The sequence below is a fragment of the Fistularia commersonii genome, chromosome 21 (genome assembly GCF_037954325.1).
Source record: "Fistularia commersonii isolate RoL2024-O1a breed Wild chromosome 21, RoL_Fcom_v1.0, whole genome shotgun sequence".
Lineage (NCBI taxonomy): Eukaryota > Metazoa > Chordata > Actinopteri > Syngnathiformes > Fistulariidae > Fistularia > Fistularia commersonii.
This window is the reverse complement of record NC_141304.1, coordinates 7,439,712-7,453,055: the sequence shown is the minus strand read 5'-3', so window position 1 is coordinate 7,453,055 and position 13,344 is coordinate 7,439,712. Positions and strand designations below refer to the sequence as shown.

General features: G+C 39.1%; 1 protein-coding gene across 2 annotated transcripts in view; it reads right to left on the bottom strand.

Moving 5' to 3' along the window:
* The window catches only part of cntn4 (contactin 4), a 176,299-nt gene that overhangs the window by 7,157 nt on the left and 155,798 nt on the right, over positions 1-13,344 (bottom strand). Inside the window, exons 13-17 of one of the 2 annotated variants that reach the window (XM_086167710.1) lie at positions 7,492-7,667; positions 4,511-4,631; positions 3,927-4,085; positions 2,982-3,131; positions 383-453 (exon numbers count right to left, since the gene is read on the bottom strand). In XM_086167710.1, coding sequence (XP_086023836.1) covers positions 383-453; positions 2,982-3,131; positions 3,927-4,085; positions 4,511-4,631; positions 7,492-7,667 — 677 coding nt within the window. The remainder of the gene's footprint in view (positions 1-382; positions 454-2,981; positions 3,132-3,926; positions 4,086-4,510; positions 4,632-7,491; positions 7,668-13,344) is intronic. The other variant, XM_086167712.1, reaches the window with a different exon arrangement.

Genomic DNA, 13,344 nt, shown 5'->3' with positions numbered 1-13,344 from the left:
AGCATTATGAAACATTAGCAATGATTCTGTGAAACGTTTCACAGCAGGGGTTGATGACTTTCAGCAGCTTGAATTAATATGTGCTTTTGGAGCAGGCGAGATAGTTGGGGGCTTTGTAGAATAGAAAAGGAAAAAGGAAGAAGAAAAGTGCAGCAAAACAATCTCAAAAAGGCCCTGTTCGGTTTAATTATCTTATTGAAACCTCAAAACATTTTTCTGCCCCCGGGGTGACAGAAGCTGTTATTGCCATCCGGTTTTTAAAAATGAAATGCCATACATTAAGCTATTCAGCTGTTATTAATGAAACAGAGGTGCAGATCCAGAGAGACTAACGGCGTCTGGCTCCTCCACGGGTGATGGGGTTCTGAACAGGCTTGCTTACCTCCCATGTGATGACTAATTCAGAGCGACTGCCGCCGCCTCCGCTCACGTTAGCTGGTGTGACCTTCGGAGCTGGAGAGAGGAGACGGATCAGCTTAACCCTGCTGAATTCAAGTGATGCTGGATGAGAACGTGATGTGATATTTCATGTTGCTGGCAGAGAGACAGAGAGCGGTAACATGCTTGGACTTTTGACAACATTCTGGCGGCCTGTTGTTTAATTTCCCTTTTGTATCTGGCAAATGTTAAAAATCCTAGGGAAAATAGTTTGCACTTATGTGCTGTTAAAAACAGTATTCATGAATATTTCAATACCAGCAGTATGCATTGTTTTGTTTGAAGAAGCAGGATGCGATCGCGCTTTATCTTACTAACAATTCGCAAATCCACAGCTTGACTGTCTACATGGTGTCATAATTGTTATGAAGTTTTTGTCAAGTCAGTTACAGCCCCAAATCACAACTCTCATGACGTTTCACATTTAAAGCAGATTTGGACAACACAACAAACTATTTAGAAAAACCCAACATTCTCCAATGGGCACACACTTGGCGACGGTGAAAGTAAAAACTGCCCTTTAATGGGCAGATCTTGGACAGATCTCAGCTCAACGCGAGCAGCCTTCTGTCTCGACCACTTGGAGTAGCGGCAGGGAGCGAGAGAAAAGGACATAGATCGAAAGCAAGAGTGTGATAGAGACACGGTTGGAATGAGGGTGTGGAGGGACGGGCCCAAACAATCTTGTACGAATGACAGCATTGCTAACAGCTACAAGATTCTGGTGATATAATGCAATTATGGCTATAAGCTACGTGAAATAAATCATGAAATATTGATGGGTGCCTGGCAGGACCACTGCTGTAGATCAAGCCACCCCCTGGGAATCTGCAAAATTAGACGGCCCAGGAACTCGGAAGAGGAAGCATGAGATTACTACCGTGCGTTGATGAGGCGACACGAGTCAGAGAGGATAGGAAGAGTGTTATGAATGACAGAAGTGCTTCATGCGATATCCCTTAGCAGAGTCAGCCTAACTATATGCTGTCTCAAAAAGATATGAGGGGGTGCCTGGTCATTTAGGGCTTTATATGTAAGGAGGATGATTTGAAATGCTACTCCGAGTTGTACAAGGAGCCAGTGCAGAGAAGCCAATACTGGGCAGACATGATCCCTCATACTAGTTCCTGTAAGAACACATGCAGCTGCATTCTGAATGAGGCGGAGAGGCTTGAACGACTTATTAGGACAGCCAGACAGGAGAGAGTGACAATAATCCAGTCTGTCGGAGACAAAAGCATTAATTAGTTTTTCTGTATCTTTTTGAGACGGAATATACTGAATTTTTCCCAATATTATATAAGTGAAAGAAGGGGGTCCTTGAAATATTTTTTTATGTGGGAGATTAATGAAAGTTCTTGTTCAAAGACAACTACTAGGTTTCTAACAGTGGTGCTGGAGGCCAATATGACACACTGTGGAGAAGTTGCATTATTTGGTATAGTCCTATGATGTTTAGGGCCACAAATGTTGACTTCTATGCTTCCTTGCAGTTTGATATTTCAGTTTATTTTTGACCATCAGCAGGTTTATGATAAACCAGGTTGAGGTTAATGCTCATGAAACCTGAAGAAAGAAAAACCCAGTCAAATTTATGATGGATTCATTTAACCTTTAGTGGTTTCCAGAATAAAATAATCCTGAAATCTTTATTGACTTGAACAACTTGTGTTCATTTGAGAATGTCAGCTGAATATGATTTTAACCTTTTCTTTGGCATCACATTGGTCTCATTCTGGCATCTACATAGAATGACGGTGGTAAATTCAATGCTTTCAGGGCCATGATGGTCCAATACACTAATACATTTCCATTTGCTGTGGCCTTTTGGAATATGTCTACATGATTACCGTTAAATTAAATACAATAACTTAATAAACCAGTTAATAGGCCTTGTATAACAAATGGTTAGAAGAGCAGGCCAAATGAAAAAAATCTATGAACAGTAATCAGTTAGTTACAATAAGCCATAAGCCATGTAATGCATTCCTTTTCCTAAACATATAAATAACAAATTATGACAAAAATATAAATTAACTGTATGAGTTTCCTGGAATGGAAGTTAAGTGTTAATTGATGCTGTCTGTAAAAGAAATGTGAAATGATGAGCATTGAGGAACAGAACACTCACTGGTATGGCTGACTGGAATAATTGATTGAATGTAAATACCATCATTTAGACTCAATATAAAGCACAACATGAACATCACAAGATGTGGAACTTCACCATTATGTCAATCTTTAAAACTGTGACAATCTATCAACGATTTCTCGCATCACTATTGTCGCATCATTATTGTCCATAATTACATGTTATGACATGGTGCATTGGGGATTTGATGTTAAGCAGTAAGTTAAGCTAAACAGGCTACATTTGCATGTTAAATTGATGGGAAATTGAATACACAAATATTAGAATGGTATACATTTCTTCAGCAAAAATAATTTTATAAAACATACAAAAATGAACTGCGGAGGACTTTGTGAAAGCATTGGGGTGAAAAGCTTTAAAAAAAAGGTGTTTCTGCTTATTCAGTACTTACAGGTACCCTTTGTCTTTGCTTGTTTGGACGGCTTGCTCGGCTCACCAGTCCCTATAGCATTACTTGCCAGGACACGAAACTCATAATCCACCCAGGGACTCAGGTCTATTACTGCAGCAGTCAGCCTATGGCCGCCCACAACCTTTGGAACTAGAAAAACAAACAAATAAACAAAAAAAAATACAGAATCCCTTTCAGTATCTAGAAACATGAGATCTATATCTGTTCCCTAGTGTGTGTCAAATTACGGTGCCTCCAACACAGGGTCAAGTGTAAATCCCATAAAGGGATATTTATTAGGTGTGGTAACGTAATAAACAAGGAAAGGGCTTCACAAGGCTTCACAATCACATTTTCATCAATTTAGCCATACATTTTTGAAGTCAAGCAGCTAGTTTGTAGGAATGACTTTGTCATTGTGGTAAATGTAAATCATCAATATCAGTGCTATGCACGAAAAGTCATTTCCGTTTTTGACAGACAAAGCGGTGTCTACCTGTATGGTCATAATATTGTTCTATTTCAAATATATGACACTAATTTGGTGAATCAATGAGCATGGAAGAAGTATCTTAGACAAAAGTGGTCCTAATTCACACAAATATCCATGGAACAAGGTATACAGTGCGGGATAAATGGACATTACTCCACTGATGGATGAATGCTAAGGGCCCCATTAAAAAGGATGTGGAGAAAATTACATCCACTATCCATCGGTGCTTCACTCAATTGCACAAGCATATTACAATCCTGGAACAAGCTTTATCGTAAGGACGGATCCATGTTTCAGGATTCCCGAGAGTCCGATAAAATGGCGGTCATTGGTCACGCTAGAACTGCGCACCGTTGGTGCCGTGGTAAAAATTACATTTTCAATATTCTCAAAAGCAGAAAGAAGACCGGCGCATGATTGCAGGAGGCCACGGCTGGTTGGAGAGAGCTTACCTGTGGTGACAGCCTGCCACCCAAGGGAAAACGGTGTCCTAGCCTGGATGGTGTATGCCGTAATTGGACTGTGATTATCAGGACCAGGCCTCCAGGATAGAGAGGCTGTGGTATCAGTGATTTCCTCTACATGGATGCTGGTGGGGGAACTCGGGGGACCTGATAGAAAGCATAATCAGGCAAGAAAGAGGAGAAACAGAAAGATGGTAGGTGGGAAGAGAGGGAGAAATGTAAATCAGGAAAGGGGGAAGATGGAGGAGAGGGTTGCAGAAGTATCCGTGACCCGCAGCTACTTTAGCAAAATCGGTTCAGTATAAAAACATTGGAAGATATTGGGTCTACATAGAAAGCAAATTTTCTTTGATCCTCTAAGAAGAAAATAGAAGACTTTTCATTCAGTTTGTCCCATCACTTAATCAGTGTGACAGAGCCAGTCACAGCAAATATAACTACAACTAACAAACTTCCACCTCAGTCACTAATATATGAATGATAAATGCTTGAACTGTTATGAAGTCCTTAACACAGGCAGCTGATTTATCCGTCAGTCAAAGAAAAAATGGATGTTACTTGTTTTGTCTTACCTCTGACAACCAAGTCAACAGCAATAGAAATGCTGTCCACCTTGGTTTGCACGGCACATGTATACTTTCCTGCATGCCTCAGCTGGATGTTGCGAATCATAATGTCTCCTGCAGAATGCTGCTGCCATTCAAAACATGTAAAAAACCCAAACACACACACACACACACACACACACACACACACATAAGCGAGGCTTGGTAAGACAGCAAATGTAATTCAAGTGTACTTTTGTTCAATGAATATAAGAACAGGAAGCTCATTCCCATGTACATTTGAAAATAAATTGAAGACTTCTCCTGCAGCCTTTCTTCACAATTTCCAAGAATGACACATTAATGTCTGTCTAATAGGGCACACTCAATTCATTTATTTCATCATTGTCAAAATATTAAAAGTGCTTTATTTTGATCGCAGCGCAGAACTCTTTTGGGTATGAGGAGCAACCCATTGCCTAGTCTAATAGTTAGTTCTTTTAAGGAGTCTTTTTATTGCAATTCCCACTGCTACATTAACATTTCATTAGAGCAGAGCAGACCCATAATAAATTAGAGATGGTAGAAAGCTGTGGCACGATAGCCGTAAGAATTCTATGGAGTGGCTTAATTAATGTAAGGGTAGATGTACAGCAAAGTATTAGAGAAAGACAGTAAACCTGACAAAAATGATAAAAAGATTGGAAAGGAAACAAATATTTTTGTTTTTACACGTGCATTCCTCTAGGAAAATGTATATTTTATAGAATAAAACAACAAGAGTGTGTATCATAAACTGTGATATAGGCTGGAAATTGTCTGAAAAACATAGACTGCAGCTGCAGCCCATATACAGTATGTAAATTTCTTTCTAAAATAAACCACTGGCAGTGATTTTCAGGTCATAAATAATACACCGGATACAAAAATCCTCTCTTCACTGCAGCAGAATTTATTATGACACTGCTAAAAGAAGAAGACATATAATATTGATATTCCAATTAATCTTCCATCACCTCTTGACCTTTATTCAGTGAAAGCTCACTGTGTTGAAAAAAAAAAATCAATGTCTTTTATGGAGAAGTTTTTTAAGGAGAAACTGTGTCACAGATTAAATTCAACCATTATGAACGAAAGTGCTTCTTGGTTATTCAGCATATATTCAGGGTAATTAAAGGGGAAACGGATGTGAAATAGTAATATACACAGGTTTCCAAGATCAGACAGATGGTCTAAGGTGAAAACACTCAGAGGTGAGAGATCAATGTTGAATGACAGAGTTCATGGAAAGCTCAGCCTTGGGTGCACGTGTTTCTAAACAAGTGCTTTGAGGACAAACCATGCATTTTATAAGCCGACTATAGCCTTAGTTATTTATAAAGTGCTAGGTTAAACATATCAGAGGAGAAATCCAGTCAGTGTTAACGCCTGTCTGTCTGTTTTAGATGGTTTAATGAGTATTGCAAATATTTGTCAGGTGATGTGACAAATGTGTAGGTGGTCCATTTAGTGTGCATTTAGACCAATCTGACAGCTGATAGATGAGGCAGCCTCATGGATTTTGATGGAAAAATACTGCATGGCTACTATAATAACTGTTCAAAAGTGGTTGGTGGGGGCTGGGAGGATGCATTAGATTCCCCTGTCATGATGTGGGGCTACCGATCATATCGTGCATAGCCACTGTGTCATCTGACAAGCCTGTGTCTAGATAAAAGAAAAAAAAAAAAAGGATCCGTTAGATTAAATAAAAAGCTGACATTATGTGCCTCTGCAAAGCATTGAGCTAATAATGTCAAACTTTTTGACATGTTTTTTTCTTTTCACAATCGACAACACAGTCTTTTAAAAAAAAACAGAACAAAAAACAATTCTGTTGTTTTGGGAAAAATTATGTCGACGGTAAAAATAACTTTCTGATGAATACAATTTTGTGTTATATTACTGGCAGCGTATTCACAAAAAATAATTGACAAAAACCTGCCACGGTGTGGGGATTATCATTAGGTATATGGGGTAAGTTGCCCTTATTTATTACTCCTATTTGTAGGCCATTCATTACTCCTATTTGTTTAAGCTTCAGTTTGAAGGCACACTGACTTGTGAGTACCTGTGTCTTTCCGCCTCTGGGTACTTTATGTTTGCTCCTCTACTATGTAGGCCCATGAAGGCCAAAAGCAGGACTACTCATTACCCACTAATCACAATAATGAAGGACACAACCTTTACAACTGGCCCGTCTCCCATGTGGACTCCAGTGTGATGGCTTTGTCTGCACTGTCCATTTTTTATGTTGCTGAACACAATAAGTTGTTAGATTTCACACCACATGGGTACAAATGACTTTGACTGCAAATCATTAGTTAAGGTCCTGGCTGACCTGTCACTGGCATTATGTCAGACACCTATTTTCTTTCCTACTTCCCTTTTATCCTGTGCCTTCTTTTCAATGATGGGGAATAAAATTTCCACAAAGTACCCCAAATTACATAGGAGTTAATGTTATCAACACCCATTTTCAATTTGTTATTGTAACCTTTTGGCAAGCATTGTGGTGAAACTGAGAGCTTCCTAGTACATATGTTACTAGAACATGACCTCAACAAAAACATTTCAAAAAGGCATTTGTGAATTTGCTCTTTGTGATATTTTATTTCAGTTTGGAACCATATCAAAATCCTGAGTGTTTTTCCACCCCTTTGGTGCCTCCAGTTCTGAGCTGTTGCTTTTTTCTTTTAATTTAGTGCTAACTGTGCTAACTGTTAATTTAGTGCTAAATGTCGCAACAGTTAGCACTAAATTAACATTGTTGAACAAGTGTTGAAACAGAGATAGTGATCTATTTCCTTTCATTTCCCTAAAAATGAAAGTATCAGTCGGAGTGGGTATATCTCTCCCAGTCAGCAGCCAATTTAGACAACGCTTCATATGAAACTTCAGTTTGTTCCCGTAGTGTCATAGAAATATCACATGCAAACAAGTACATGAACATAAATCATTGGACTTACGCCGCCCACTTTCTCGAAGAATCCACCATGGCTCCCAAAGTGGATGAGTTGCTCATTGAAAAACCATGTGAACTTCACCTCCAGCGAGGGATCGTGGCTTACTTGACAGGGCAAGACCACACTCTCCCCGACGGTGACGTCAAGTGTCGATGGCAGGGTAGTGATGATGGTAGGCTCTGAAAAAATCCAAATACCAGGCATCAAATATAATTCAATACAGACACCGGCTTAGGAAAAAGCTAAACCCTTCCATCATCTTTATGGCTGTGTCAGACTGTGTTAATAGAAGGATGTGCAGGGACGGAGGACACGGCAAAGCGGGGCACGAAGCTACAATAACTGGTATTAGTTTTCAGGCCCGGGCTTGTTTCTGTGGGGACTCGTTGACACGTCTCCCCTGCATCCAGAGTAGTCTCCATGTGTCACTGTCAGCTCAACCCCTCCGCCACGAACTCCTCGAGAATCCCCCAAAACACACAGCTAGGAAAACAGTTAGCAGCAAAGAGCGAGCCCGTCCAATCCTGCAGTGCATTACTACAGGGAACAAGGCAAACAGCCCTTATCTGTAGTGGAGTGTGAGCAGCGGAGGAGGGAGGTGCAAGGACACCAGAGAGGTGAGATGTGATGGAGAAGCTTTATTCTCAAAGTGTACAATACCTGTCTACCTCTTGGGGGTGCTGTGATTACTTGAATGAAATTGCCACTCTGCGCGCACGGACTAAATTAACCCTGGCAAATGATCCCTGGACAAGCATAGATGCATGTAGAAAGTGCAGGCAGTGCAGTCTTCAACCAGACTGAATTCGATACCTTTGTTGTATTGGTTCTCTCCTACCCCTCTCCTGCCCCCCCCCCTCCATTCCCCCAACTCACACAACTGTGCACTCTCAATGTGATTTATCTTGTCGTTTTCTGATATCGGGCCAGAATTCTATAAGGTTTTTTTTTCGGACATACACAGAATGAAAGTGCCTGGGAATCCCACTTGCCTCCATTGAAGTTAAATGGGGAACAATGTTGCTGCTGCTGTAAAAATGTCATAACATTACACATGTGGGCTGTGTCTAACTTCCAGACTAAATACAGGCAGGAAAGTAAAGGACATTAACAAAATACAAGGCTTAAAACCTGGAAGGTACCGGTGAATTTTGAGTAAGATGATTTTAATGGGGCCTTTCCTCAGTAATGAGTCCTTCCAACACATGTTATCAAAATTAGCCATATAATTAAATTTACAGTAAGATATCGACCACAGAACAATTAATAAAAACATGAGAGCAAAAGCTACATCTTTTACTCCTGATCATGCTCACATATTCATTTCATATAGTCATGCAGCAGGGGTTTTAGATGAATAAACAGCATACTTAAAAAAAAAAGTTGGAGTGAATTCAGTTGGTTAGGTTAGAACATCTAAAAAGCACGTTCTTCAGTGTGCAGTGTTTGCAATCACTACAAGTCAAAATATGGTGCATTCATTCTGGCCTCTAGGATTATCAGAAAATCATCTGAGGGGGTAAAACGTCCTCCATGAAGAAAGAAAGAAGGTGTAGTCATGACGTAACAATATATCATAGGTTAACTGAGGAAACTCCTTAGAATATATTATATATACAGTATATGAATTTTAGAGGGAAAACTGTAACAGTATAAAATACCTTAGACTGAGACTGAATATAAAGAGGATGAGATGTTGAGGGCCTCTTTCAAATAGAGATGATTGACAACTTTGAAGGCAAATATCCATATATCTTTGATTGTGGTCTTTTATGTACCCATGACCTCTGGCATTTAAGTTTATGATTTGAATAACTGGCACTCTGAGGCTGCTTGAATTCTACATAAAAACATAAGTAGATTGAAGTCTACTGAACATTCATTTGGAATTGTTGCAAAACTAAACTTTAAAGTTTAGTTCCAAGAAATAACAGTTACTGAGGCTGTAATACTTTCAATACTGCCATGTAACATATTATGATATATTTTAACTCTCTTACTAAATAAAAATAAGAAAAAAAAACAGCTTGAAAGAAAGACGTACTCTTTGATGCCTCAAAAGTGAATTCCAGGCTAAGACTTCTTGCAAAGTTTACAATATTTGTGCCTTACTTTGTTAAACAAAAAATACGTAACTTTCAGTGTTGACTCAATATCATACAGAGCGTATCCATGGAATTATTCAAGCTTCATTATAAACATATAGCTTCTTGGCCCCTCTGCCCTTCGGGAACTGTTTTTTTCCTAGACTTCTTGAAACAATTACAAAGACATCCAAGTATCAGTATGAAATGGGAGATCAACTAAATATATTGGTGATGGGACTGAATTTTGTTGTTGAATGTGTCTTTCTTTTATTTGGAAAATAAAAACAATACAACATCAAAATGGCTGTTGGAACAAAGTATGCAGATTAAGACCGGGAAAGTAGCGCCCGACAAGCCAATACCAAAGATAATTACCACTCATCGTGACACCCAGATGCTCTCAATAATGTGTTTGAATCGGAGAGCTTTGTATCCGATATAAACATCTATTTGCTTTTTGAATTATCCGCTGGGGTTGTTGCATTTGCCTCCTCTCTAATCTTACATGAACTCCCTGCCAGTTTATACTTGTTGCTGCCTCCGGGGATTCACTGTGACAATGAAGTGAATATGTCTCCATATTACCCTGCTCTGTCATCATTTGTGACAGATTATGCGGATGACCCAGGTTGGTTACGCAGCCACACGGTGAGCTCCTAAGGATAATTTGATTGATATCTATCTTGTATAATGCCTTGTTACCTACAGCAGCTGTAAATGATAGGATATAACCCACTTGTTCAACAGGGTCAATCAGGGACCAGAGAGGGAGTGTGTTAATGCACTAAGACAGACAGGGTGGAAACTCGCTGACTGATGCTAAAGTGGAGCAAACCTGTCCCTATGGTTAACTTGATGAAAATGTAACTTAGCATATGCCCCTTTCCATAATGAGCTGTTACATGTCATTTTTTAAACACTATAGTTGACAGTGCACAGCCTGCCGTATAGACTCCATTTAACTATCCTTTATTTTTTGGTAATATTTGATGTTTCTAGTTGTAGAATCCCCTCATTCCTTCCAGCAAAAGAGAAACACCACCGGTCTCTCGGAATCATCATTTCATAACAGTCATTGTTCAACAATAAATGTGACTATATAATGCAGATATCAGTCAATAATGTTTAAATGGAGTCCCTCAGATACTTAACAAAATGTTGAAGTTAATTAACTAGTCTTCAGAGAGTAAAACTAATCCCTATTTGTTTTCCTATGACATTGTTGGAATATGATAGCTTTAATTTTCAAGTATTTTAATTACTTGGTTGAAAATTGAAAATCATACTGGTTTGGCTTAAAACTAGCAAATATTGTTCTATAAAATGAAAAAAAAACAAACACAAGTAAACACAAACAAAACTGAAGGACTCCGAGGATGCTCTTCCTGCAACCGCTGTCTCCTAATTGCAAAATTCCTCCCATGGATTTCAAGGGTGTAATGCAGCGGTGTCATGGCAGCTGTTACGAGGCTGGCTGGAAACGCCCAATCTCTCGTCTCCAAAGGATTCCTTTACCTGTAAAGCATGTTGTCCCTGACAGCATTTGGACTACTGTGTATATTCTTCCAGGTTACAAGCATCAAGGTGTTTTCTATTTCTCTGATTCATTCAATCTGGTACAACTTCTTTCTCTGCCAATTTATTTGTCAGCTCTTCAGGACTCATATGAGGGAAGTGAAGGATCCCCAGATGCCTAATGTAGCCAAACAGATGACTTACTGACTGGCTTGCAGCGGTCACACTCAGTGAAACTACAAAAATAACATATGGGTGACCAGAACACACAGCGAGCTAACAGTTACCAAATGACTCCCAGCTCATCTCTTAAGTGTAGAGACATGCCTCACATGGACCGTTTCAACAGTCCTCCCACAGCAGCCATCATGAATAATGCTCAAACACACCTACCATATCCCTGTGAAGAGCCTCCTCCGGCTTTAATGGTCTAGGATATGATGTAGAAGTGTGTCTTCACCTTGGGTATATATTTTTGGTAGTTTTCCACACCAGGTGAGTGATGTGAGCTTAAATAATGCATCAAGAGGGGCATCAAAGAACGACACGGTAAGGGGATTTTGAAAGTAAATTTACCAGAGCAAAGCCTCAGCCCTCTAAGTCCTTCAAATTGAGATTCACACAGATGATCCAGTGGGCGGTTCAAGACAAACACACACTTCAGAAGGAAATGGTTTTTCAGAGGTAGGTCAAAAGAGTTTTCTTAAAAGGATTAGCAAAATATGACATCAAGTTCACACAATATATTTGAGGGAAATGTTAACCGCATTCTGACAAAGCTCATCAGACGTAATCGCTCAGGTCACTTTGAAACAAAAAGTACTCTGTAGTACAAATTTTTTCACTCACATTTTTGAGGATACATAGATCACCACATTAAAAACCCTCCAAACATTTGAATCCCACAGACTTCAAGAAAGATAAACTTCAGGGGCTGAAACTTGGGTACATCAGTACACATGGGAAACTGAAAAAAACATGGATTTGGCCAATTCATATGAGAGGTTTGCTGTGAAACTAGTGATCCACAAGTCTTCTTCTAGGATTAAACATGAAGCAACTGAATTCATTTTATTTATTTTTATTTATTTTTTTCATCTCACAACTTGAAACTGGACCGATGGGTCTTGTCCACATAATACTGGTGCAGCTGTTTTACCAGAACAGTAATGCCAGCCTAATTTTTCTCAATTTTTGGATTCTTTACTACTTTTGTTTCCACATTAATTTGAGGCAAATTTACAATGTTAAATATCATCTGAAATGCAGGCGCTGCATGAATGAGCCACACCATGAATAATATGAGTTTTCTTTTGAACCATGTTCTTTAACTGGAAAACAGCTTGGTTAAAGATATAGGAGTTCCATTGGAACAAAAAACAATGAGCAGCTATATTCCCACAAACAGAGGCTATATTAACGTCATATAATTTTGCACCACATCTGTCATGGTGTCGAGCATATGCTGTTTAATTTAAAATGAATTGTGTCTTGGATAAAACTGCTGTGACCAAAATTACCAAGCCATTCTTTCCTTCAAATCTTTACCTCAGAGATTTCTTTCATTTTCTCTGCATTTTGATATATACCATATAATAAATTCTGGTGTGAATGTTTGTAGTGCGTTGTAATACATAATAAAATATGAGCTGTATTTTTTTTAATGGAAGTTACATTGTATAAAGCACTTTGTGGTGTGAAGCAGTGCTCAGCTCAAAATAATCATATTTTGGTACGCCGTGTGGGTGTGAATTCATGCCATTACAAAGTCCCTAATTTCACTTTCCTGAATTTCTATAGTTGTTTCTGCAGAACTAACACCTCTAGGGATCCAGTGGTTGGCTTGCTGATATCACTCCACTTGTTTTTTCAACTTCCAAGTGTAATTGCTTTGTTCTCATATGCCCAAAGAAACCAATCTTTGAGGTGATACTGCTGCTTTAAATGAGTCAGGTGGGATAAAACCCTTGTTTTTCTTTTTTACATTGAGCTGGGAACAAATCCTGTGCCTCATGGTTCATTTTCAATTATTGGAAGGTGGACAGGTAAAGAAACTTGTAATGTGGTGTATATAGTAGGACGACAAGTAATGTGATGCACTGAATCCCATTCTAAGCTGGTGTTTGCATGTTCTCTCTCTGCCTTCATGGGTTCTTCACATCAATTGCCCACATACCACATGCTGAGTAATTGAAAGTCATTTTAAAACTTAAGAATTTGCTTTTGATATGTAGCTCCCTTAGTATGGACGCTT